General features: G+C 47.0%; 1 protein-coding gene across 1 annotated transcript; it reads left to right on the forward strand.

Annotated features, from left to right (window-relative positions):
- Nucleotides 1-1,902: 1,902 nt before the first annotated feature.
- RASSF4 (Ras association domain family member 4) lies at nt 1,903-25,036 on the forward strand. The gene is made up of 11 exons (XM_075564152.1): nt 1,903-2,159; nt 10,054-10,150; nt 10,783-10,858; nt 14,349-14,491; nt 16,451-16,545; nt 16,853-17,010; nt 21,328-21,429; nt 21,712-21,763; nt 22,422-22,543; nt 23,553-23,650; nt 24,802-25,036. The coding sequence occupies exons 1-11, from the start codon at nt 2,105-2,107 to the stop codon at nt 24,860-24,862; spliced, it is 1,059 nt and encodes a 352-aa protein (XP_075420267.1). The 5' UTR covers nt 1,903-2,104; the 3' UTR covers nt 24,863-25,036.
- Nucleotides 25,037-26,752: the final 1,716 nt, after the last annotated feature.

The following is a 26,752-nucleotide window of genomic DNA, read 5'->3' on the forward strand; positions in this document are numbered from 1 at the left end:
TCCAAGAATGGGCTCAAATTGTACAGCTGGCACAAGATCAAGCAGTATTTCTTTCTGTTGTACACAGGTTGCTATGAGTTATGAATGACTAAATGGGACCTGATGACTACAATTATGTTCTTTTAAAGATCAAAATGGACAAGTGCACCTTTAATACACAGGTGAGATCTTGAGAGGACAGATACTATAACTTAACAGTGAAGAGACAATGTGGGTGGAGATAGGGAGAAAAGTGACACCAAAGTGAAATATGTAACCATTATCATTAAACTGTACATGTAAACAGTGTTAAAAAATACTAGTCACATCTTCCACTAAATTAATTTTACAACCCATTCCACATTAATCATGGACCTAGAGAAACTTAAAGTAGGTCAGGAAATGATTCACCCTGGAAGACTGATTGAGATTGGGGCAACAACTTATGCTCCCTATTTTCCCACTGTGTACCAGGGACTCCACTCAGTGCTTTACATACACCCTCCCTAATCCCCTCATCACTCAAAGAAATAAGTGCTACTACTTGCCTTTCACACGAAGCACAAGTGTCCACTGTCAGAGTTTTCGTTTCCTTCATTCAGAAAGAAAAAGTAGAGGGACAGTGCAAAAGAGGAAGGCCTCCAACAAGATTGGCACAATGGCTGCAGAATGGGCTCGATCACAGGAACAATTGTGAGATAGCGAAGGATGGGGCAGTGTTTCATTCTGTCGTGCACAGGGTTGCTATGGGTTAGAACCAAGTCAATGCCACTAACAACAACACAGTGCTGCAGAGTTCCAGGAGAACTGTGTGTCTCCCTGGTTCTGGGTTCATTGATCACATTGAGCAAGAATGAAATCTTAGGACACAATTCTCAGAGGGCGTTAGCCCTGTTGAATTTTACCCTGTTTTAGAGAGCCTCAGAAGTGATGGCCAGACCATTCTCCGTGAATTCACACGTGGGCAGAGCTGGGGAGCCCTCTGACTGGTGCTCTCTAGGCCCGTGACTTTTGCAAACGGAGAAAAAGACTAAGAAGGGGTTGCAGCACACACCAATCCAGCAGTCCTTACGATGGAGTCAGGAGGATCGCATACTCAAATTCCTTTGAAGCTGCATTTTGTGTCTATGGGCCTTTCGAGAAGGTTGATCGCTTTTATCAGATCCTACAGTGGTCATGACTAAATGAAATTATAGTGATTTATGTTGGAGAGAAAATTATAGTGATTTAGGTTGGAGAGAAGTCAGGATTGGAAATTATAGAATAAAATAAAAATTGGAAATTTTCCTATGGGCTTTTCAGACAGTGAACTGTTCAGAGCTCCCTAAATGCTCTGAAGTTTTCTTAGAGCAGGCAAATTTTCATCACGAAGTGGTGCATGGAAGAAGTCGCTAGATCCGTGAGGGTTGTTTTTATTTTTTCTGTTGTTGTTGTTTGTTTTTAAGCGGGGAGCTCAGAGGCCACAGTGTATTTATTTACCTGGTACAGCACACAGGTGTTCCAGCAATACACAGCAACCGCTCCAGCTTTTATTGATTTGGATCCTCACTTCCCCCACCTCCCAGCTACGCCCACAAGTAACTGGAGACCTCCAGCAGCCTTTGTGAAAGCTCAAGGCCCCCACCTTTACCGCGGGGTGCAGGCCTTTCCGACCCTAATGCGGACCCTACACTCTGCCAGCGTCTCAGGATGCACTGACCCATAGAATTTGCTCACAGGATAGAGCCAAGCGAGCACACCCACCTCTTTCCAGGCTCGTACTGCCCTCATCCAGAGCCCTGACCTTGCCTGGACCTTGTCTGACCGCCCGGCAGCGTCATTGGACGGTGCCAGTGGAAGAGCGGATGGGACAGCGCCATTGGGCGGTGCCGGACGAGGGGCGGAGCGGAGAGTTGCCATTGGTAAGCTGGGGCGAGGGGTGGTGCGGGGCAGGGCGGAGGCTCCGAGCGCGTAGGCCCCGGCATTCGGCTGTGCAGGGCAGCTCGGTTGCCGCCGTGGTGCCTGGGCCGAGCGCTGGCTGGCCAGTGAGGGTTGCACGGTATCAGCGGCCAAGGAGTCCACCGAGTCCACTGTAGGCCACCCCACTCCTAGCCCGCTACTGCCAGCGGCCGGGCACGGGTGCTGTATGGACCACAGCGCGCCGGATCTTCTTGTCTTGCCAGCTTGGTCGGGCATCCCAGGTAAATGCGATGGCACAGCGGAGCCTCGGCCCACGCTGCACGTGAACCTTGTGCTTGGCACCTACTTTAAGGGGAAAGCACTAGGTCTCATACCTGCCAACGACTGGTGAGTGTGGCCGCGGGTCACACTTGAGCCCGCCTCTTTCCTCAGCTCAGCCAGTCTTTTAGAGGCATTGGACTTGGAGATGGAAGAAGGAAATAGAAGCAATTGGGCGCAGCGCCGGCCTTGATAGTGGCGAGATACAGTAGAGGTGGCTCTGCCCCACGCTGGTTATTTATCACAATGACTGAAAGTCGGCCTTGTGCCAGGCACAGTGCAAACGGCTTTTGCACAATAATTCACTTACTTTTGTGAGACTGGAACTTTCATTTTCCCCATTTTCAGTTGAGAAAATAGGAAGTGAAAAACCAAATCCACTGTTATCAAGTCGATTCGGACGCATTGCGGCTCTGTAGCACAGAGTAGAACTGCCATTAAGGGATTCCAAGACCGCCCGTCTCCCTCCTGTGAAGCAGCTGATGACTCGAACTGCTGACCTTGTGGTGAGAGGCCCCACACGTAACCACTGTGCCACCAGGACTCCTATGAAGCTTGTAGAGTCTTGTGTTTGCTCAACTTTACCCCTTGGGTAGCTGAGGCATGACTTGAACCGGCACCTGCTTGGACTCTGGGTCTCCTGCAATTAACTACTAACGGCAGAAGCCATCCCACCCAATCCGCAGGCCGCACCTTCCACATTTTGTCTCAGTGTATTCATTTACCTGGTACAGCAAAGGAACCCATTGTTCTGCTGGACGGGAAGTGCCAGGCCAATGCTACTCTTTCTTAAAAAACAGTCAAAAGAATCAGTAACCCCACTTGCTACTCTTTCTTAAAAGACAGTAAAAAGATCAGTAACCCCACTTCACAGAGGAATTAAATAAGGTCACATGGTACTGCGTCCTGGGACGCTGGACTTAAAACCCAGCCTGATGGACTGGGTAAAGCACTTTCACTTGCTTTATTGTAGTGTCACTGTCCCCTGGAGGCCAGCACCAGGTGTCCATCTGGACTGGTTGCCAGACACCATGCTTTAAAAGAAGTTATTAGCTCAATGGTTGTTTTTAGTCACCATGGGTTATTCATGGCAACCTTGGGTATAACTTCCAGTTAAATATCCATCTGCCTGCCTCTTAATGCTCTGTTCCATTAATAAGGATGGTGGAGGGGAGGAGGGGGATCAAGCGGAGACAAGGGGGCAAAGAGATGAGAGAAAGAGGAAAACGTTGAGGGAGAGAAAGAGAAGAGGGAGGTGAGGGAGAGGAAGAGAGAGAAGACACCAGAACAGTGGTTCTCAACCTGTAGGTTGTGACCCCTTTGGGGTTGCCATATTCATAACAGTAGCAGAATTACAGTTATGAAGTAGCAACAAAAATAATTTTATAATTGGGGGGGTCACCACAACATGAGGAACTGTATTAAAGGGTCGCAGCATTAGGAAGGTTGAGAACCACTGCACTAGTGTGTGTGTGTGTGTGTGTGTGTGTGTGTGTGTGTGTGTGTGTGTGTGGAGGGGTGTGGCTGGGAGGGGTGCATTTACTGGGACTAGATGAAAGAGACTAAATGTAGTCAGGTGAAAACATTGCTAGTCGGAAGCTGTCATGGGTGTGTTTCAGATCCTTGTTAGTTAATGGTGTCTGTTTTCATTCGTGTAGTCATAGTTTTACGTGGAGGTGATTCAGAATGTGGGTCACGGGACAGTGCTAGGTTGTGAAGAACAAGCAGGAACCGTGGTGCATCCCAGTTCAGCTCCTATGAATACCAAACCTCAACGGTGTCCCTTAGTGTGGATAGACCAGAAAGCATTCTGCATCGGACTCTGGGGGCCTGTTGCTGGTTCCGGTCTGCCATAGCCTCGGTCAGGACATAGGGCACCACCTCTCTAGTGCAGTCAGCATATCCTTTCACTCACAGCCACTCTGCAAGGGCCTCTTGTCCTCTCTGAGTTCCACAAGTTCCATTGTTTCAGTGGAGTCCCATTATCAACAGTGACCATGTACACTTCAGTTTATTATGAGTGAGCATGATACCAGGTCCCTTCAACTTATCTCTTTTACTAGCCTTCACATAGATGAGGTTTCTAATTATTTCACCAACGAGAAATCTGAAGTTCAGAGAAAGAGAATGACTTCTCCAAGGTCATGTAGTTAGACAATCACAGAGTACTGAACCCAGATCTTTGCAAAGTCTAAATGTTTTTTGTGTCAAAGAGTATGTTGAGGAAAATATGTTGAACTTGTTTTAAAATTAAACTTGAGTAGGAAGTGGCTGTACTTCCCAATATTTCTGTGGGTTTTTTTATGTTTGTTCAAGAGGAACTTAAAATTTAGTCTCCTTTTCTGTATGAGCCCATCTCCTTCCCTGAGATACACTGCTCAGCAAGAGCTTTGGAACCATCTCTCCTAGCCCTGCTTCACCTTGGGGAGTTAAATTGGGCCTGTCATGCAGCCCCATAGCCACAGAGGTGGGTGGAGCCCTAAAAACACTGTAGACTAGCTACCAGTAAAACCATGGCTCATCATCCACACACCACAGCACAATTCTAAACCTCTGTGTGCCTCACTGTTTCCTCTTTCTTGTGGTGACACAGTTTGGGGAGAGATTCTTCACCTGGGATCTGGCAGTGTAGGGGGCCATCGACAATGGTCCCCAGAGAACGTGTTTGCATGCACACATATGCATGCGTTTTATTAAAGAGAAAGACTTGAACTTTCAAGAGACTCCAAAGGCCCCCATAACCCAAGAGATGCTCCATGTCTTAGCTGCACAGGGAGCATCCTCAGCAGCTGTTCGGGACACACAGCCTGACTATAGATGTGACAGATGGGGCGCAGTTGGAGACAGCACCAGGATCTCCCTACAATAGCTGCCACTGTATGCTTGGCCCCTGTGTTCAGCTACCCCTGCGAGCATTGGTCAGTGGTCATTTTGTGCCTCTGTTTTGCCCAGAGAACATGGCTGAGAGGATCTCTGTTTCCAACAATCATCTCTGAATACAGAAGGTGAGCCTAGTGGATAGGGAGTAGCCACAGAATGAAGAAGTTTGCGAGTAATAGAGCAAGCAAGCTGGAGACAGCTTTCTTGCTGAGGTTGCTGATCCTTGAGATCAAGAGCAGAAATTAGAAATGCTGCCTTGAAGGGGTATCCCTGGGCTGGGCTGTGGCGGGAACTTAGCGGGGAAGGCTGGCTTCGTAGATTCTGAGGGTCAGATTCTTCATAGAAAGAAGATAGTGCAAGAGTGATATGTGTGGTAGGAGGAGTGGACTGCCCAGGAATAATTCAACGCTATTTAATATGAGCTGGGAGGTGAGAGGAGTGGAGCTGACCAGAGGCATTAAGACTTGTTGGTTGTATGTTTAAATGAGGATATATTACGGGAATAGAGTCTTTGCAAATCCCGGGGCAAGGAGGTGGATCCATATGTGATTCAACAAGTGATTTTCAATCAGTGGCATCCAGAGCCTTAGGCAGGCCCTACAAGGGGTGCCAGCCACTTACCTCGCTGTCAACCAAAGAAGTCCCCTTTCACCGCAGCAGTATAAATATGGCACTCGAACAAAGAATTCTATAATTAAGAAAATGCCAGTCTCATTAGATGGTAGTATTCCTATTGTTCAGATGGAATAACTAAGGAAAAGGAATATAATTGAGTGTTTCTGTCCCATAGAGCAAATGCATATATTACACAAATGTGGAGGAATTAAAATATTAGGGTGCTTCAAAACCCTTGTGGGAAATTGAACTAATAGATCATGGAATTTTCCATGAATATTTTGAAGCTTTCTGTTATAAACTAAAGGAACCCTGGTGGGCCACGAAGCAGAGGTTCAAACCCACCAACCACTACACTGAGATTTTCCTTCTGTAAAAATTTAGTCTCAGAGCTCTTTGAAGCAATTATACTGTCCTCTAGATTTGCTATTATAAGTCATAATTGACTTTATAAGGGTGGTGATTTTTGTTTTGTTATTTTTATAAACTGAATCATGGTCATAAATTACAAACCATAAGTCACAAACTGCAGCCCCATAAAGTGCATACACTTGGAAAGTTTTAAAACTCTAATTTCACTTAATTAGACGTGTGTGTGTAGTCTATTTTATTATATTAACTGTATTAATCCAAAAGTCTAGATTATGCTCCAATAACAAATTTCTGAAATGTCAGTGGCTTATCACAGCACAGATTATTTCTGCCTCTTATTTCATGCCAATCTCGTTAGAGAGTAATATTCGTATTGTTCAGATGGAATAACTAAGGAAAAGGAATTGGTCAGTAGAGGGCGCTGGTCCAGTCACTCATGGATCCAGGTTAACCAGTAAGAATCTGCACCGGTGAGAACATAAGACTATCTGGATCACAATGGCAAAGAATGGAAGAGCTTGAGGGTTTGGGGGTTGGTTTAACCCTCGGGAGTGCAGGAGATCACACAGTCATCACAGTCATCCCGACACAGATCTCTCTGCCACAGCCAGTTGGCTTTAACCTGTGGAATATCGGCCACCAAAATCCAGATTTTTGGCATCTCCTGTAAAACCAGAAGAGCTTCCCCTTAGGAGAAAAATGTGCATCTGGTTCCCCAGGGGCTATGCTGACCACTGTCTCTCAACTGGGGCCTCTCTAGTTCCGGAAGACTGACTTTTCCCCCCATTCCAGCTGTTAATGCACAACCCTGGGAAATGGATGTTGCTCCTTACTCCCAGTCCTGTGAAGTTTCTTGTACTCATTCAGTAGTTTCTTAACAAATATTTTTGGCCCTCCTAGTAGTGGTTTCTGAAATGGGGTGTCAAAAATATAGCTATAAAATCACAGAACCCTTTATTAAACAAAAACTTTAAAATGTGAAGCTATTGTTTCGATCTCTCTAACCCTCCCCTAAAGGATCCTGCACGCTTTGCTTTACACCATTTCAAAGTGGTAGTCTTGGCAGCCTCAAGGGACTCTTCTATTAAAATGTTCTTTGAGTTTGGAGGTACCTAAAGAAGTCAGCAGGGTAGATAGGTAAAGCTTCCCATTAAATTCTCGTAGGACAGTGTTTTAGTCCAGGTTGACTAGAGATACAAATTCATAGATACTTAGATATGTATAAGAAAGAGATTTATGAAAAAGAGCAATTATATATTGAGAAAAAATTCCAGTCTAGTCCAGATCAAGTTCTTAAGTCCGATATTGGTCCATGTGTCTGCTACCATTCTATAAATTCATCTTCAGACTCACCAAACACATGCAATGACACCAAATGCAGGAAGATCACAGGCCAGTGGGTGGAAAGTCTTGTGGATCCAGTGGCAGTAGAAGCATCTCAATGCTGGCAGGGGTCTCCATGTGGCTCCTCCAGCTCCAGGACTCTAGTGTAGCTCCATGTGTCTTGTCAGCAAGAATATGAAACAGAGTTTGTGTGTGTCCTGCCTCCAGGGAGCTATTTTATCTCTGTGGTGGCTCCAAAGGAGGTTATCAAGCCACCCCTTCATTCTTAATAGTCTCAAGTTGACACCAGAGTGTGTAACTACCACAGACAGTGCTTGCTACCCTCAAAGAATGAGCAGGTTCATTATCATGTTGGGGAGAAGAGAAAAAAGCCCTTAGCACAAATTCCTGGCCATGACTCACAGTGCAGTTTTTAATTTTCTTAAGTTGTTTTCATAACAAGCATCTACCATCATACTATATCCTTCAAGAACGTCTATCAAGATTATTCTTTTGGAATCCCCAAAACAGTTGCCAAAATCTCTTCAATATTACAACAATATCCAATTGGGGCTGAATTGACAGCAGCTTAGGAGCAGAAGAGGAAATGAGGAGGGCTGGGAGAAAGGCTGGCTACAGGCAAGGGAGCACACCACCTCTACGCCTTGCTCTATTGCACTTAGTTAAAACCAAATCGAATTGTGCAGTGGACCCACAGGAACACTGTACCTTAGAAACCCAGTCACATGACCTTACCCTGGCCTGAAGGCAGTCTCTGCATGTAGGATGTTAGAGGAACTGGGGAGAGGAGGAACCAAGCAGGTCACTTTACCACATGCAATATCCGAAGCTGGGGAATTGAAACTAGCTTTAATCCCTGTTGCTCTGTGGGGAAGCATGTAGAGGCCTCCAGCTCCTGGGCCCCTGGTTCTCCTTCCCCCGCTCCATGAGTCTGAGAAGTGGGGCCTTGTTGCTGACTTCACTGGGGCTTTCTCTACAGGAGGACTGTCTCTCTCTAAAACACAGAATGTCTTTCTCTGGAGTAAAGCAGAGGGGAAGATAATTATCGAATGATTCTGAATGTGCTCCACCCTAAAGCCATGACCCTTTCTCAGGCCAACCATAGTTTGCTGAATAAAGTGCTCATTCCTTACTGAAGACAACACAAGGCACATTGTGCCTATGAATGCCATGGAGCAAGCAGTGAAAAGCCCAGGCAGGGCTGATCAGAGCCCAGGGGATCTAGCCTAGGCTGCCCTGAGAACATAAAAAAGACAGCAGTCAGGCCTGACCTTGAGCCCCATAGTAACAATTGCACACAAAGATTGGAAAGGTGTGACGGAGCAGGGTTTATGAGACTAGTTTTAGGGGTTTGTGAAGGAATGGCTCAATGTGACCACATTTGGGCCACACTATGTGCCCTGACTGTATGTATGTTGGCCGTGACATCTCTGAGTGCTAATTAATCCCAGCCACAACTTGGAAGATAGGAGTTAAAGGTACGGTCAGGACTAGAGAATGTGTGTGCATGCATGCTTGTGTGTGTTCATAGGCATGTCTGCATATGTGTGTGATTTGTGTGCCCATGTATTTGTGGCTACATATGCATTTGCCTAGTATGTGTATACATGTATGCATCCATGTGTGCACGCCTGTGTGGGTGTGTGAGCATATTTGTATATGTATATTATATATGTGTATATATGTGTACATATGTATACACATATGTGCATGTATGTGTTTGCGTATCTAATACTTCAGCTCACTGCCCAGCCTGTAGAAGGATTAGCTAAAAGAGTGTTCCAACAGAATCATGTGGAGGCCCGTTTGATTCTAACAGTATTTACCTCCCATGAAAAATCCCAGGAAGGCCTGACAAGTCCCTCAAACCTTCCAAGGTAGTGAATGGGGAGAGACAGAAACTGTTTGGCATGTGGACTCACTAACAATCTTGTAGAAGGGTGATCACTGCATTGTATAGATGAGGAAACAAAGGTGTAAAATCCTTTGTCTGATATCAGTGTAGAGAAGCGCCTAAGAAGCCGAAATCAAGGGTCTTGAGTTTGAATAGTGGCCTTGGTGCTTACTGGTTGTATAGTCTTGGGTGAAGAACCTAACCTGTCCTCCCTGTTTTAACATCCATAAAAGGGGACTAGCATGTTGACCTCACAGCGTTACAAGGACTGAAGATAATTCGTGGAAAATATTCAACATAAGTGTCTCATGAGTGAGCACTCTGTGCTGATGTCCCATATGGAAGACTCACTCTCGAGCCAGGGCTGGTGCCACCGCGCGAGACTCACAGGGGGAGAATTGCCGATTGAGGCCAGGGGATTGGCAAGACTGGTGGAAGGGCACTGAAGTAGAAAACCATTGTTACTGTTGTCCCGGTAGGAGGGATATGTGTGTGTGCTGGGGGGCGGGGTGGAGTCTGCCCTGCATAGGGGACTCGTTGAAATTCCTGGATATTATGGAAGACTGGGAGTGGAATTTGGTAGGGCAGGTGATGCCCTTGACAACAGTTTGGACCTGACTCCGGGAGGGGTGCTTGGCTGTGACATGAATGAGGGTAGCCTGAGCCTCTCAGCCACATTTGCCCTGTGGCCTCCACATCAGATCTCTGGGCCCTGAGGGTTTGCTGTAATCTTCTGTGTAATTTCCTGGCAGGTAACTTGCAAGTCTGCAGACAAGAGAAGGGGGAGATGAAGGAAGATTTCCCACCCAATTTCCACGTGCCTATCAGCAACAGCAAGTCTATTCTCAAGTAAGCCGTTGTGTGTGGGGAGGGCCATTCCCTCTGCCGTCTCCTTTGTCACAGCCCCTGATCATCAAGGTGATTCTGGTGGCATTCCTTAGCATTCTTTGGCTTGCAGTACCGTCATTATCCTAAGGCTGTCCCCCTTCTAATGTATGTCTCTTGAGGTTCTCCTTTCTTATGATGACGCCAGTCGTCGGATTAGGATCTATGCTGTTCCTAGTTGACAATACGGACAGTATGACTCCCAGGCAGAGAAGCTTCATCTACTACTGTAGGAAGTGATATGGGAAGAAAAGCCAAAGTCTTCAAAATGCTAGCTCTTTGCTCACTTTGACCTTGATCAGACCTAGGATATAGCCACTGGGTGATGATCTGCAATCGTGAAAGGCTGGAAACACTCAGATATGCAGGGATAAGGTCTATGGTGTGAATTTTAGTTCTCTCTTTGCTCAACCTCATGTCTTTTAGAAGGATCTCTCTAAGACTCAAAGGGGCAGGTCATGACGGCTTTGTCTGATTACGCATGGCCGAGGAAATTATGCTCATTTTACAAATAAGGAAACCGAGGTCAATGAGGCCAAATGGCTTGTCTAGGACTTTGGCCGCTCCCAGAGTATCTGACGGTTTCATCGTTTTAGGTCAGAGCTGTTAAACTTGCTAAAAACCTACAACTGCTACCACGAAGGGGGAAGCTTCCAACTGAGACATAGAGAGGTAAGTCTATTTTTGTCCTTTATTCGTTAAATCACCCTTTATCCCAGCTTGCTAAGGACAGTCGTGATTTAAACCTGTTGTTTCCAGGTATGCATTGGTACCACCTCCTCTGCTTTTAGAATTGTTTCAGTTTGGAGAATAACTTACATGTTCATCCTAGTCATTGCCTCCAGGGCCAAGGACAAGGTTACCAGTGGCTGGGATTCATCCCTTGGTCTCCATGTCAATGGAGCTGAGAAGCAGAACCTCCTTGTGAGAGTTCAGAGCAAGTTAGAAATCACCTTGCTTTCTATCCAGGACTTTCATCTTAATGCATTTCTGGGACAGCAGAGTGTGAAGCTCAGAGATAGTTGGCCCAAGGGCTGTGGCTTGTCTGAGATGACAGAGTGATGGAGGAAGGAAGGCAGGGTTCCCTTGCTGGCCAATCTGAATACATTTCAGAAGAAAGCCTTCAAAGGGAGGAAAAGATCCCCAAAGAGGCCCTTTGGATGCCTTACAGTTGCTCCCACATAATTTGGCAGAACCCAAGATCCTCCCTTTGGCATCACTGTGGCTCTAGTCCCCACACTTTACGGTTTTAGAGGCATCCAGGAGGAGTACAGGGTTTCACTTCATTAGCCTCTTCTGCCTACAAGGTAAGACTCTTAGAGGCCAAGTCTATAGAGCAAATGACTTAAGAAACCAGACAGGAGACAGGGGCCAGGCATCTGGAGAGCCCCATCATGCTGAGTACCACTCTTTGTGCTTTTTGTGGTATCTTTAAACTTTTTCCAGCCCACTCCATCACTTCGCATCTTCCTAATCCTTTATCAGTCAGGATGACCAGAGCGCAAAGCAGGACGCCATGAACAATTTTCTATGGAAAATTACTTTCCACTATTTAAATAGAATTTGCAAGTCCCTTTCCCTGTGCAGTGGTTCCAATGGTTCCACTCCCCTGCCTGACCAGACATTTGTTGGCTCCCAGATCACGTTCTTCAGTTTTTTTAAAGTAGTCAATTTGGACAATTGGCACTCCTGCCTTAGACCAAGACTTCCATCCACTCCTCCTCAGTCTATCCCTGCAAGTAGCCCTGTAGGCCAGGCCAGCAAGTCACGGTGTTCCAGGAGCTCTGATCAGGTGTGCCCCATGATCTGATCCATGATCCATGTGGGGCTGGGCAGCCTGTGATAAGTGGCATCCTTGAAAGGGAAAATGGCATACCTTCCCTCCCCTTTAGCCTACCCCACCCCACACCATACATTGGCAACAGCCACAAGGACTTCTTCTTTGTCCTCTCCAGGTTGCCTCATGTTTTTGATTCGTGCTGTTACTGACATCAGATGGATCTTGGCTGAAAGTCAACAGTACTAAAATATGTTTACTTATGTTTTGTTGACTATACAAAGGCATGTGACTATGTGGCTCATAGCAATTGAGAAGAATAGGAATTCCAAAACACTTCCAATGTGCTCATGCAGAATTTGTATGAAAAGACAGTCATTCAAAGAGCAAAAAGGTCATACTGGTTGTTGTTAGGTGCCGCTGAGTCTGTTCTGTCTCATGGCAACCCTCTCCACAACAGAACAAACCACTGCCTGGTCATGTGTCATCCTCACAATTGTTGCCATATTTGAGCCCATTATTGCAGCCATTGTGCCAATCCATCTCATCGAGAGCCTTCCTCTTTTTTGCTAACCTTCCATTTCACTCTGCTTTATGCCTGTCTCCAGGGACTGGCTTCTCCTGCCAACATGTCCAAAGTATGTGAGATGAAGTCTCTCCATCCTTGCCTAGAAGGAGCACCCTGGCTGTACTTAAACTAAGATGCATCTGTTTGTTCTTGCAGTCCATGGTGTTTTCAATGTTCTTAGATTTTTTTTTTTGGTCTTCCTTATTCAGTGTCTAACTTTCACATGCATGTGAGGTGATTGAAATCCCATGGCTTGTGTAAGGCACACCTTAGTCCCCAAAGTCACAGCCTTGCTTTTTGATACTCTAAAGAGATCAAGAGCCAATCCAGGGGATCATCAGTGCTGACCTCAGGTACTAGGGGCAGAAGACCACTGAAGTAGGCAGTGATGTCAGGACAGACTGCTCAGGGAAGCTCCTTTCAAAGGTTAATATAGACAGCTGGATCTGCCCCCCAACCCATGTCAGAGGCTGTGCCAGGTTACAGATGGAACTCATGATGGGGGAGAGCTAATGTCCTACACAGGCCTCCTCTAAGGTTTCCAGGATTGTAAGCAGGAGAGCCATAGAGATTAGAAGCTGAGACCACATTGCTACCAGCCAGGGACAGTTGAGTAACCTGTGGGCTCAAGAAGAAAGATGGTAGGGAGGCTCATCCTCCTCACACATCTCCCCGACACACACACTGGGACCCTCTTCTGAGGCTGCCCGCTGAGCTCCTGAGCCTCTAACCACCTGGCAGACAGGTTGTGGTATATGGGTCATCTAATGTCGGAGGATTGGGAATGGGTGCTCTTCCACACTTGGACTGGAATATGGGCTCCTGGGTCTGTCATCCTCATGAAATCAAGAAAAACCATGGACCTAAGACTGCATTATTACTATTTTTTCCCCAAACAAATAAACTCACTGGCATCAAGTGGATTCTAACTGATAGTGACCCTATGGGACCGAGTAGAACTACTCCCATTTGTGTTTCAGAAACTGTAAACCTTTACGGGGGCAGAAAGCCTCAACTTTCCCCAAGGAGCAACTAAGGTGTTTGAACCACCACCCTTGTAGTTAGCAACCCAATACATAATACACTACCTAACCAGGTCACTTACTGTATACAGTAATTGAGTCCAGTCCAATGGAGTAGAGTCAGAGGAAGCCCGGATTTAGATTAAGCATCCACCACCTATTAACCTTACGCTTTTTGGTGTAATACTCTCTTCCCAATGTGGTTTCTCATCTATAAAACAGGGCACTAAAGATCTGCTCCATAGACTTGTTAGAAACTACTCTGCAAACTATAAGTAAACTACCAGGAGCACACTCTAGCCACTGTTGCGCTCACTGCTATCCGTGGCTTTGCTGGCCCCTAACTCACAGTCACGATGCTTCCATCCTAGACTTAGACTTACTTTCCAAGATTTAAAAACAACAACAACAAAGAACTCACTGCCATCAAGTTGATGCTAACTCATAGAGACCCTACTGGACAGAGCTGAACTGCCCCTGTAGATTTCCAAAACCGTAACTCTTCACAGGAGGAGAAAACCCTGCTTTTCTCCTGCTGGATCGGACTCTTCTTATGGGCCTATGAAGTTTGAAATGTCCCTAGCCTAAGTTCTGTTCATCTTCACTTCCATGCCTCAGCTGCTTTCGTGGTTAAATGGTCAGCCTGAACCTGGAGGTGTGTGGTTGGAGCTCTGAATGTCCAGGGTATGCTGTGGAATGAGAGACTTACCCTTAAGGAAACATAAGGGAGGGTGGGTCATGACCACTGAGGGCTGTTGTTAGAGGAAAGATGTTGACCCTGTGTGTGCCCCACAGGAAGAAGGGGCTCTGATCCTCGAGGGGCTCCTCAACATCTCTTGGGGGCTGAGGCGGCCCATCCGGCTCCAGATTCAGGATGACAGGGACCGACTGCACTCGTCCCCCACTGTATGGACGGCTGGACAGCCCAGTTGTGACCAGTGAGTGCTGTGCTTGGACAGGTTGGGTCACGGAGTCCCAGTGATGTGTATCCCATTCGAGTCCATGGTTTGAGGTGTGTTTTTCATCTCAACATCAGTTTCCCCATCCACACTGTATCAGCATGTGTCCTCCCTTCCCAGATTACAGCCAGGCTTCTTACTCCCTTCTCAGAGCATTCTGGGATCCCATCATCTCTAGTGATATCTCCCCCCGATGCAGTGCACCCCCTTGTCGGCAATGAGAGACTGCATGACAGCAGCCTCAACATCCTCTGTATACCTAAGGTCTCTTGGCACCTCCTTTTTATCTTAAAAACACATAAGTTTAGCTGCCTACCATCCTGTAATATTTTATCTTAATATCAGAAGAACGTTCTTATCAAGATGAAATCATTTTCTAACTACATTTTTTTAGTGGACTTTTATTCTTTCTCCCACCCCACCCCACCCTCAAAAGCTGTTACCTCCAGAGTTCTTGGCTGCTTCAGGATGCAATAAATTCTTTTCAGAGGTAATAATTCAAATTATCCCCCTTTCCACAACTCTCAATGTGGTGCTCTGAGAGGACTGAGCCCCTAAGGGCCCAGCATGCCCTTGCTCAGGCCACTTCCCCATGTGGAAGTCATTCATGGTAAATTTGAAGAAATATGAACTTAGAGCATCATAGTTCAGATTGCTTCCAAAGGTTTCAAGTGGAACCCTTGTTACAATCCCCATGTACTGTCACAGCAGCCTCAGGTTCTGCCCCGTGTGGTCCACAGGAACCGTGCATGGCTTAGCTCCTTCTAGTGCTTTCTCCCCAACTTAGTTGCACACTTCCCTAAGCCTTCCTGAGCTGTAGCCCATGACACTCTTGCTTTTCCTGTAAGACAGAGGCGACCCAATATAGGATCTGACCACATCAGTGACCTAGAGGCTACCCCTCTGTGTTACATGGGTTTCTCTATAAAAGAAAAGTCAGTGGCATATATATAGATATATGAATATGTGGGCATATATACATATGTATATGCATACATATATATGCCAGTTGTATGGTACAGAGAGGGCCTGAAGGCCACACACCAGTGAGCTGAGAATTCCAGGCATCGCTTCACATCTATAAATGTGTGTACATACATACTGTGTTTATATATATATTATAAAGAATTTTATAATTTTACATCAAGAAAATGGCTCACACAGTTGTAGTTCAAGTCCATGGGTCAGATGCTAAATTGGAGGCTTTCCTGATTTGTGTAGCTGCTGGGGCTGCTGATCAGGAAGCAGAGAGATGAACCAGGAAGCAAGTCAATCTTCTGGTTGCTGAGTCAGATAAATCCAAGGTCAGCAAGCCATATGGCAGCCAGCTGATAGCCCCAAGGGCCAGCAGGCAGGTCTAGGGGTCAGATGCAAGATCAGACCAGCAAGAAGCTAGAGAAGCCATCCCACAAGGAGTAGACCACACCTCCAAAGAAACTTCCTTTCATTGTAGTAGGGCGTTAACCTGAGATAGAAGGCTGCATTCCTTACTAGTCTCCTTGCAAATGCTTTGAAGTTCACAACAGAGTCCATCATGGAGTTGTTTACATTGTGTTAAATCACATCATGGAGGAGGTTCCAACTACCAAACTCTAAGAATCCCCGCCCAGCCAAGCAGACACTCGCTTAAGTGGTTGTTTCTCAGAGGCCCTGGTCAACACTCCTCCAGAAATGCGCAGCGCATTGCCTATGTCCATGGGCACATTGACCGATCCCAGCACAGGGCCCTCAGACCTGCTGGGTCCAGTTCACCCGCCTTCCTTCAGATACATGGGGAAGTCTTGGCTTCCCTTTAATGTTTATATTGGCTCCTCCGCATGCATTTCATCTTCAGCCTCACCTGCCCTCCCTGATTCTAGCACATGCCTGCCTTGTCCTTTTGCCTGAGGTATTGTTTCTGCCAGCAGGAGATCTGAGCATGTACTTTTCTCTTTTCAGACAGAAGCCCTCTTCTCAGGACAATACCAGGGGCCCTGCCAAAGACCCAGGAAGTGGGCCTTTACAGAGAGCTGAGAACTGCAGGCATAGCTCAGGTAAACTCCCCAGGACTGTCTCAGCTGAGGTGAGAGGGACTGTTTAATGAACAGCAAAGAGTGACTTCATTTGTCTTCATTAGCTGTCATCCTTCAGTACCTGCTCAAATGAATGGTTTTTACACGTTCCCACAATAGGGCAACAGGGATGCCCACAACCTACTCCAGATGCCCAGAGTAGCTGGCACAGGTTCACATTCTAGCCGTCAACTTTCCAGAGCCCAAAGGCAGCAGGTCTGCGATTGGCAGTAGTTGTTAAGTCATCATTGTCACCCGTGTCTTACTCTGTCCTCCGTTTTCGCTGCAGAGCCCCTGAAAGAGGACGCAGATGTCCCACAGCTGCTTCGGACCCGGAGTGATGCCAGTTGTATGATTCAGAGGAGGCCTAAGGGCCACACACCCAGTGAGGCCCAGAGGGTCCGGCAACACCGCTTCTCCATCAACGGACATTTTTACAACCACAAGGTGATGCCCCGGCCTGGCCTTTCCTCCTGGCTGTCAGCTTGCATTGTGAGCGAGTCCTTTAGGCTTACCTCATATGGGACCAGTGCCCAGAACAGGTGGTACAACGGTTCCGCCCTACTGTGGACCTGCTTTCATTCAGTTTGGCCTTATGATGGCGAGGCCGGTGGTGATTCTTGACTAGGAAAATAGCTTGCCTTCTATGTAAGAGACTCGGGTTCAATTCCCAGCCAAATTCCTTAGGCACAGCCACCAACTGTCTGTCAGTGGAGGCTCGCATTTTTCTATGTTTCAGAAGAGAGTTCAATGATGTTTCCCGACTCAGTGAGATTGGAAAGAAAGGCCTGGAGATCTACTTTAAAAACAACAATAACTCTGGCTAGCAAAGAAACTCCGATCAAAACTGTGGATTTCAACAGTTCAATTGTGTTGTGGAGGGGTCTCACCGTGAGTCAAGAATCAACCCAATGGCAGCAAACAACACCAGCATTCATTCCTAACTGCTAAGCTCACAATGATCTTGTGTCCTAGTGAGGGAACAAGGTCAGGAGCATGGATAGCTTACCAGAGTAACACCAAAATACAACTCTAGCTCATGACCTCAAACTCGTATTTTTCCCTCCACATTCATTGTCAATCTATTCTCAAAAGTCATGTGGATTCATGGCAAATTAACAGAGGATGACTAAGGCAAGAAATGGCACCCAATTGATTTTTACTTGGCCAGATTCCCCATGAGGATTTTCCCCTAGTTCAGTTGGCTCGGGATCCCCTATGATGGCTGAGATATGCCTCTCTGTGCTCAGAGAACCGAGTGCCTCCAACTCCCAGTACTGCACCTTTGTCAGGGGAGGCATTGTACCGGCTTAGGGGAAATCCGCCTTCCCCAGAGTATATCATCCTGTAAGCAAGCCTAATTGTAGGAAAGGAGTACGTTGTTATTATAAAAGGGCCATGAGGACAGGTGAGGCCAAGCCAGGTATCTTGTTCCCACTCTATCTTGCCACTCCAAGAAACAAAAGTAGGGGTTCCTAGTTTTCATAGCTGCCCTGCCTGGTGGCAGATGACTCACAGAAGGGAGGGGCATGGGAATGGAGAGGTCTTGAGCCCTCTGCCTGAGCTGATTGCTCAGGTGAGACCTACCAGGATGTTCTGGTCTGTGGGATAAAGTGCCGGGCTGCCACCATAGGACTTTCTCCCTCCCCCTGGCAGAGTAGTAGTAAATGGTAAGGAAGATTTGTGATTTGGGCCAGAATCCAGAACATTTACAGGACTATTAGAAAGTATGGTCTCCCAGAAGAATGAAGAAGAATCGAGAATTTAAGGTAAACAGGTGAAGAGTGGCTTAAATGACCCGTGGGTCGCAAGGTCAAAGCAGTTACCATGGGGTCAGGGGTCAGCTCCCACTCAGGGCAACCTCCTGTGTGTCAACACAGGACTGCGCTCCAGTACGGTTTTCACGACTTTCCTTTACAAAAAATCATTTTACTGGGGGCTCTGACAGCTCTTATCACAATCCATCCATTGTGTCAAGTGCATTTGTACATTTGTTGCCATCATCATTTTCATTCTACTTGAGTCCTTGATATCAGCTCCTCATTCCCCTTCCCCCACATTCCCTACCTCATGAACCCTTGATAATTTATCATTTTTTCCCCATGTCTTATACTGACCACTGTCTGCCTTCACCCCCTTTTCTGTTGTCCATCCCCCATAGGAAGGAGTTATATGTTAATTATTGTGATCGGTTTCTCCTTTCTCCCCCATCTTCTCCTTACCTTCCTGGTATCTCTATTCTCATTAATGGTCCTGAGGGCTTCATCTGTCCTGGATTCCCTGTGTTTCCAGCTCTGATCTGTAACAGTGTCCATGTTCTGGTCTGGTGAGATTTGTAAGGTAGAATTGAGGTCATGCTAGTCAGGGGGAGGAAGCATTAAAGAACTAGAGGAAAGTTGTATGTTTCATCAGTGCTATCCCATCTGTAGACAATTAGACATCCCCTTACAGAAGGGTCACAAAGAAGAGATGAGCCTGAGTTTCCTTTTGAAAGGAGATTCCCAACACTTTCTTCCAAAGTTCCTCTCGGTGGGCTTGAACTTTCAGCCTTCAAATTAACACTGTCAAAGGACTTCCACAAATGCAATATTATTGCAAAGGGAAATTTAGTCTGTGAAGGGTTAACAAAGTGTCAATTATTAAGGCTTGAATAAATGTTGATAATGCGATTTTCAAAAGTTATCCAAAAAATTTAAAAGAACATCTGCACAGGTTTAGGTAAATTCTACATTCCTTAGAGAGTAGTTTTTCCTCTATAGGTGGTTACTTCTTCAAAGTACCTCTCTTTACCACTAGGAGTAGCTCTGTGTGGGAACACTTATTTCAGTGATGGCAAATGTTACAGAAACACATGCTCAATCCCTTCACAGCTCCTTACTTAAATTTGAACCGCCCTGTTCAGTCAGCCTCAACCCTTGGCCTCAGACCTGGAAGCTAGACGAGGCAGCTTCTCCCTATAAGGATAGATTTATCTGCAAAGCATAATCCTTCCAGGCCATGAACTAGTACAGTCAGTATTTTGGAGAGTTAATTCTTATCTTCAAGGTGGGTCAGAGACTCCTAGAAAGAAATCATATACAAAATTTCTCTTTGTTACCTGGCTTTATATTCACACAGAATTCATGTCCCTAGAAAATCAGTGAAAAGTAACTTGAATTATACATGAAACAAACATATTTTTTTAAATTAAAATTCCTATAATTTGCTTCATAAGGTAGTTACAGTCTTTTTCTTTGTTTCTTCCCCTTCCCCCCTGGATTTTGTTTGTTTTTCTTAACCTGGTCACTATTCAATCATTTTCGAAAACGATTCTTTCTGGACTGGGTAAAAGTGTGTACTTGCTCTTACTGCTTTGTATCTGCCTACTGGACTCCGAGTGTTCTCCTGGAGAAAATCCATTGTTATAAGAAGTTCAGTCAGGAAACTTTTGCTCAGACTTGAAAAAATACTTAGTGCAGAAGGAACACTAGCATCCCCTCTTCTCTTTGGAAAGGCCTGACTCCTCTATTTTCTGTCTATTTCCTGAGCTCCACAAACCTAATTCTGATGGGTTCCCGTACAGTGCAAACTCTTGAAACTCTGACCAAGGAGTGTAGCATATGCGCAAGCCAGGGGTTGGCGAGCAGCAGAGGGAGATAGCTCAGCGAGCGTGAACACTGCATCCTGCTGGTCAGCTGAGGTGGGCTGCGGCGGATCCTGTGCCACCAGATGGGGCATGAGCAGGCAGGTTTGGACCAGAAGGCTGGACAGTTCGGGGCTGGGTGAAGCCAGAGGAAACCGGTGAAGGTCCTAGCAGTCCTGCGGTATAAACTGGACCTCTGACCTGAGTCTAGGGAGCAAAAGACGAACCCAACTACACAGATGGTTCCCACTGAAGTTTTCCTCAGGATCGCTGGCTCTTGCACAATCTAAGCACAAATTTTTATCTGGTAAAGGACATGACTGATTAGAGGTCTGGGGACTGAAACAACCTCACCCTATTCTCAAATTTTAAATAGGTAAAAATCAGGCTTACTTTTGTCAACTTTGGAAGGAGGGAACAGTAGAATGCAGCTGCCTAGTGGGCTCGTTTTGGTAGTAGAGTGGACACTGCAGAATGAACCTAATGCTGCTTTAAGGCCCAGATGCTTATGAGACCCTATGTTAATTGTCTTGGCTAGCGAATTTTGTAACAATTCACCTGCCGAATCGACTAACGGTGAACATGAATGGCACTGGAGCATTGGATTCAAAATCAGCTGTCACACAGTCCACCCAGGGGATTCAACCCATTAGGTCAAGTGGACCTTTTGCATTCCTCTATTGCTCCCTTGCCTCTCCTGCCAAACCATTTGGGGGTAGTCCGCTCTGGAATGGTTGGGAAGGTTCATGAAGAAGACGGTTGGCTGTCCCCATCCCAGCTCCCTCTCAGGGCCCGTGGGCGGGACCCTCCACACCCTCCGCCTCGTGTTAAACCCCAGGTAGCAGCGCTCAGGGAACCTGCGGGCTGATGGGGGTTCCGGAAAGCTGACTATAAGTATTTAGGCATCTTTGCAAGCTGTTGAAAGACGCCAAGTGGTGCTGCTTCTGTGAGCACCGCTAGCTCTGGGAACAGCTTGCACATGAATCTGTCTGATTGATGGGCGCAAGATCTCCCAGAACCTGGGGATAGGCCCGCCGGCTGTCCAGGTCTGCTCAGCACAGTCTGGCCGACAGTGGGTCCAGGGCCTGCATGATGTCAACCCAGGTTGACATCTGGACTCTGGACTTCTCCACGCCCAACAGACTTCCGTGTTTACCCCTGCCTTCGGCTCCATGACCAACGTGAGGGTCAACAGCACCATGACAACCTTGCAAGTGCTCACCCTGTTGCTGAACAAGTTCAGAGTAAGTCTGCCCGTGGAGTGACCCTGTCCTGGTTACTAGTGGTTGGCCATTTTCTGGGGCAGGGGGACAGGACGGTCAGGGAGGGAACGCTGGTGAAGGCTAGGGAAGTTCCTTGTGGTGCCTGCAGGGAAGATCCAGAAATGTTTCCTCACGGAGAGGGCACCTTTGAGATTTTAATCTGAGGGGGCAACTCTGAGCCCTTGGGGGTCATAGCGATACTGGGGTAAAGTATGGAAAGAAGTCTCTCTGCTCTGTGGTCTGAGTCTGTTGCTGCTCATGCAGGTGGAAAATGGCCCTGGGGAATTTGCGCTCTACATCGTTCATGAGTCTGGGGGTAAGTATCTGGCTGTATGTTGGGGTCATAATCCAGAATGTCTTTGTCTAGTCTGCATCGCCCCACCCCCCCACCTCTACCTCAGCCCCCCCTTACACACAAACCATTTCCTTGGAGGCCCTGTGCTGAGTGGAGTGGGGGCCTAGAAGAGCCAGTTCTCCTGCTCCTGTGAGTGCTATTCCTCCACTAAGTCTTTCTCCGCATCCCAAACCTAGGAGCATCTGAACATGTGTCCGCTCTTTAGGATCACAACAACATGTTATGGGAAGCCACTTATAAGGTCTTCAAGTCAGATGACTTCTTCTCAGCTCAGTAGACTCAATTAAAAGTGGTGGCGTGTGGGTCATGATCTGAGAGGTGAGCTTAAAGTCCCTACTTAGGAACTGCTGGGCTGGGACCTGCCTGTGATGCATGTACACATGCGGCACGGCCGAGGAGCCCTCTCACTCATGGGCAGGCCTGGACTTCCCCTTCCCAATCCTGTCTTTATTCCCCCAGTCCTCCTTTTTCTCAGAGCCGGGCCTTTGCTGATGGACAAGTATCTCAGGTCAGCAACATCAGTGAGGCCTGGGGAAAACTCAAGCTTTAGGTTCCTGCAATGCATTCAAGAGTGATTATTCTGAAGTCTTGTAAATTTTGCAAATCTTCCCTTTTTCAGAGCGGACAAAACTAAAAGACTGTGAGTATCCTCTAATTTCCAGAATTCTGCATGGGCCATGTGAGAAGATTGCCAAGCTCTTCCTGATGGAGACAGACTTGGGAGAGGAAGTCCCCTATGATGTGAGTCAGGGCTAAGGACTCGGGGTCTTCTTCCTGAAGGACATGTTTGGTAGCAGCATCGGAGAGTTCCAGAGGGCTATGAGATTGACAATTGCCAGGCCCCATGTCTTACTGACTGCCCCAGACGCAGCACATTGATTACCTAAGTCCTTCCGCGTCTCACCACCCAAGCTTTATTAGCCAACTGAAGGGGGAAAGCCCCTGGGGCCTAAAATCTAGGTTCAGGGCCCCATGGTCCAATCCTTTCACCGCAGGCAAGTCAGCCCTCCACTGGAGTGTGCTGTGTTATTGCTGTGTTCACACTCACGCTGGGCCGCCTTTACTAGGCTTAACTCAGCAGGGTAAGAACTGTCTGTGTCAGATAATGAACACATTTCTGGAATTCTCTGCTTAGAAAAGATCTTCAGGTATTGGATGCCAAGAATCTATTCTGTAGACCAGGGATCCTCAAACTGTGGCCCGCCGAGGACATTTATCCAGCCCACTGGGTGTTTTTGCCCCATTTTTTTTAACTTCAAAATAAGATATGTGCAGTGTACATAGGAATTTGTTCATAGTTTTTTTAAAACTATAGTCTGGCCCTCCAGCAGGTCTGAGGAACAGTGAACTGGTCCCCTGTTTAAAAAGTTTGAGGGCCCCTGCTGTAGACCAAGGGTTCTGGTGGCCTTGCATCTATCAAGCCACTCTTAGGACAGGGGAGATGTCATTCCTTTAGAAAACAATGGAATCCCACCTAACCCATTCCCAATGGTCTGTGGGACTATTTTACTATCAAATCTTTTTCTTAGTATTCACTTAACATCTCCTCTGAGGGCTAAGAGTTGCCTTTCATTTGAGAACAGGACTCCATCCTAGCATGCATTAGGGTAGCCCTGGGGTGGGACGAGAGTGGCTGTTGTCCCTGAATACAGGCACATGCTGCACTGGCCCTCAGGGGTGCCATAAGGAAAAGAAAATGCATCGTTAGCTTTTAATTTAAAGCATATTAAAATGTTCTTGGATTTTCTAGGTTGCTCAGTACATCAAGTTTGAAATGCCGGTGCTGGACAGTTTTGTTGAGAAATTAAAAGAAGAGGAGGAAAGAGAAATAATCAAACTAACCATGAAGTAAGTGGCACATTAAAAGCTAGTTGTTGCTCAAGGAGGACCCAGGGCCAAGACTGGGAAATTTCCCTACCAACCCTGGCTTCCTGTTCAACATGGACTTGGGGAACAGCCCAGACTGCCCCATCAGAGCCAGCACACTCATTAACATGGGACACCTGAGGGCGGGTAGTGGGTCAGTGGGTCCCATGTGTGAGTCTTCTGGAGCCAAAGTTTGGCGAAGTGGCTGCTAGGGGAGCTGGCTGCCCCAAAGGCTTCCTTAATACAGACTTGAACTCATCTGGGACCGCCTGTACCTGTGGGAAGTATGAGCCAACCTAAAACAGTGACAGATTTTAGCACACCAGATGACTTCTTTAGGTGCAAGGACCAGTGGAATGAAGGATAGCAGATAGAACCTGGTGCATCCTGGGGAGCTACATCAGGGAATCAGGGACAGCTGTGAAGTTAAATAGATTGAGCTTCCTGATGATCCGGTTTTCCCTCTGATTACAAATGGAAGCGTGGAGGGCTGTCAGCCAGCACTAGCATCAGAATCCAACTGAGGAGAGAGGGGACAGAAGTGTTCACCACTAAGGCTTGGGATGAAGGCCTGGATATGATTGTGGCTTTTGAGGGAATGACCCTCAGAAAGCTCCATCCCCCTTCTCCCTGGGCTTTCATGTGTGTGATGAAGCTAGATTCAACAGAAATCCCAATCAGAAGAAACAGGTAGACTGCAGAGTAAGCAATGCCATTGTAGATTTGGAGCCAAAAGCGGCCTAAGGAATCATTTGAGTCATCTTCTGGATGTACTGTGTGGAAACTGAGTCTCAAGATGAGGAAGGAGGCTGTACAAGCTGTTTCACAGCCAACTTGAGAGTAGTGCCCTAACGCCTGCTCTCCTACTCCACCTGCTCTAGGAAGCTTTTGTGCACTAAAGTGTTTGCAAATGGAAACAGCAAAATTCTACTTCGAAGCTCACGACCAAGTCCAGATCCATGTCTGATGGCTCATAAAATGGATCAGGGGCTGGCTAGTCTTCTCTTTGCCTAAGGAGGGTGGTACCCATAATCAAATGGTCAGGAAAGGTGGGTTTCTTGGAGCTAGGCATCTGCCCTGCACTACCCCAACCTCCCAAAGTCAACAGGTCATTTTGGTTGTGTCTCTACCAGGTTTCAAGCCTTGCGTCTGACAATGCTACAGCGTCTGGAGCAACTGGTGGAGGCCAAGTAGATGACCAGCTTCTGCCTGTCCCACAGTCCCCAAACAACAGTGCACAATGTGTCCCTGTGTTGGGCCCTGCCTCAGGGTACCAACAAGGGTCACTGATTGACAGCCCTGCCTGAGGAACTCAGTGCCTATTCCTCCCCATCTGCATAAAACTGATGTCCTGAATCCTTCACCTGATGTCCGGAATCTTGTCCATCTGCATCAAACTGATGTCCTTCACCTTTGATTCTCATCTCCCACGTGAATATGCACAGGACCCAGGCCAGTCCTGAGGAAGCAGGAACTGGTCAGGCAATATCTGCGTACAACACCGGCCAGACAGTGGACCCCTAAGGCTGTGAATTTAGATGGGCATTGCCAGTCCTATTCACCCCATATCTCTTGACAGGAGAGCAGTATCTGACTGCATCTTTGGGTTGTGCTTCCTCATCTCTCTAATGCCTGTCCCAGAGCCTGTGAAGGGTCACAGCTTTGGACCCCATCACTCATCCTATCAACCATGGACTCCCTGCTTGCATCATCAGGTCAAACTCATACTCGGGGATTCTTCGGTATAGAAAGGCAGAAGCAACCCAGGCAAGGGCATGGCCCTGTTCCCAGCTAGTACTTACCCATAACTTACCCTCCTAGTCTCAGATGTTAGGAACCCCACCCACCTCAGCACCCCAGACAGAGCCCAGACAAGGTAGACCACAAAGATTCATCTTATCTATAGCATATCACTGGACTTGGTTTTCCCAGTTAGACCTGGGGAAATTTTTATAAGGAACAAGATGCCTGTCCATTTGATCCTGTTGAGTAGGTGGTCAACATGGCCTCCAGAGGACGCTAACTTCATGTGGACGAGCACCATGCAGGGCGTGCCAACAGAAGCCCTGCACGGGTTGTGGCCCTTACCTTCCACAGGTTTGCTTTTCCCTGTCCTGTGATGATCACCAGGAAATTCTTGCTGTTTTCCCTCAAAGGGCCATGTCTGTTTAGGGAGAAAGGACTTTGGAGTCCCTGGGGTCAGATAATGAACAGTTTATGTTTGTTTGCTGATGAGGAATTTCTGGAATGAGATGCCTTTGCATAACTATGAAACAGTTTACATGACTCAATTGAAGTGCTTCTCCAAAATAAGGGAAAACTGAAGACTCAAATGTTTGCCTTGGTGGTATCTGTGGCTGGTGGGTGCCGAGGGAACGACCATACAGAGCCCCTAAGATAGGAGTGCCTCTATGCCGACTGTGCATAAAAAAGCAGGGTCTTAAGACAGCTGTGCCATGAGGATCCCAAGACGACCTTCATACCAGGGCCACCCTGCCCTTCCCCCTTCCCTACCCGTCTGGCTCTTTTAAAGCAGCTTCATCATCAGAGAGGCACACAGCATGGCAACATGGGGAGCTGTGCAAGGTGCCTGCTGTCTGTGCACTCCCTACCTTAGCAGGACTTCCTCTGTGCTCAGTAAAAGCAGCCTGCTAATCTCTGTGGATCACAATGCTCCAGTTTCTTGTGCCTAGGGCCACGATAGGTTATAGGCCAACTTGACAGCAATACCACCATATTAGGAATGGGTTTTCTTACTCTATTTGTATCTCCACTCTGACCTCTTACTCTAATCTCTCAGGCCACTGGGGTATGCATAACTGTGTTTGGCCTAAGAGCCAAAACTGAACTGTAGCCCAGTACTCTCAAAGTCTGTACAACTCCTCTTCCATTGCATATAAGAGAAGGTGTTATCAGAGGCAGACTAGGAATCATTGTTGGGGGTGTAAGATGTCTTGAGGATCAGCTACCAAAAAAACAAAACTCACTGATATCAAGCCAATGCCAACTCATAGCGACTTTATAGGACATGGTAGAACTGCCCCAATCGGCTGCAGGTCACCCCAATTCACAGATGTTTATCAG

The sequence above is a fragment of the Tenrec ecaudatus genome, chromosome 12, assembly GCF_050624435.1.
Source record: "Tenrec ecaudatus isolate mTenEca1 chromosome 12, mTenEca1.hap1, whole genome shotgun sequence".
Lineage (NCBI taxonomy): Eukaryota > Metazoa > Chordata > Mammalia > Afrosoricida > Tenrecidae > Tenrec > Tenrec ecaudatus.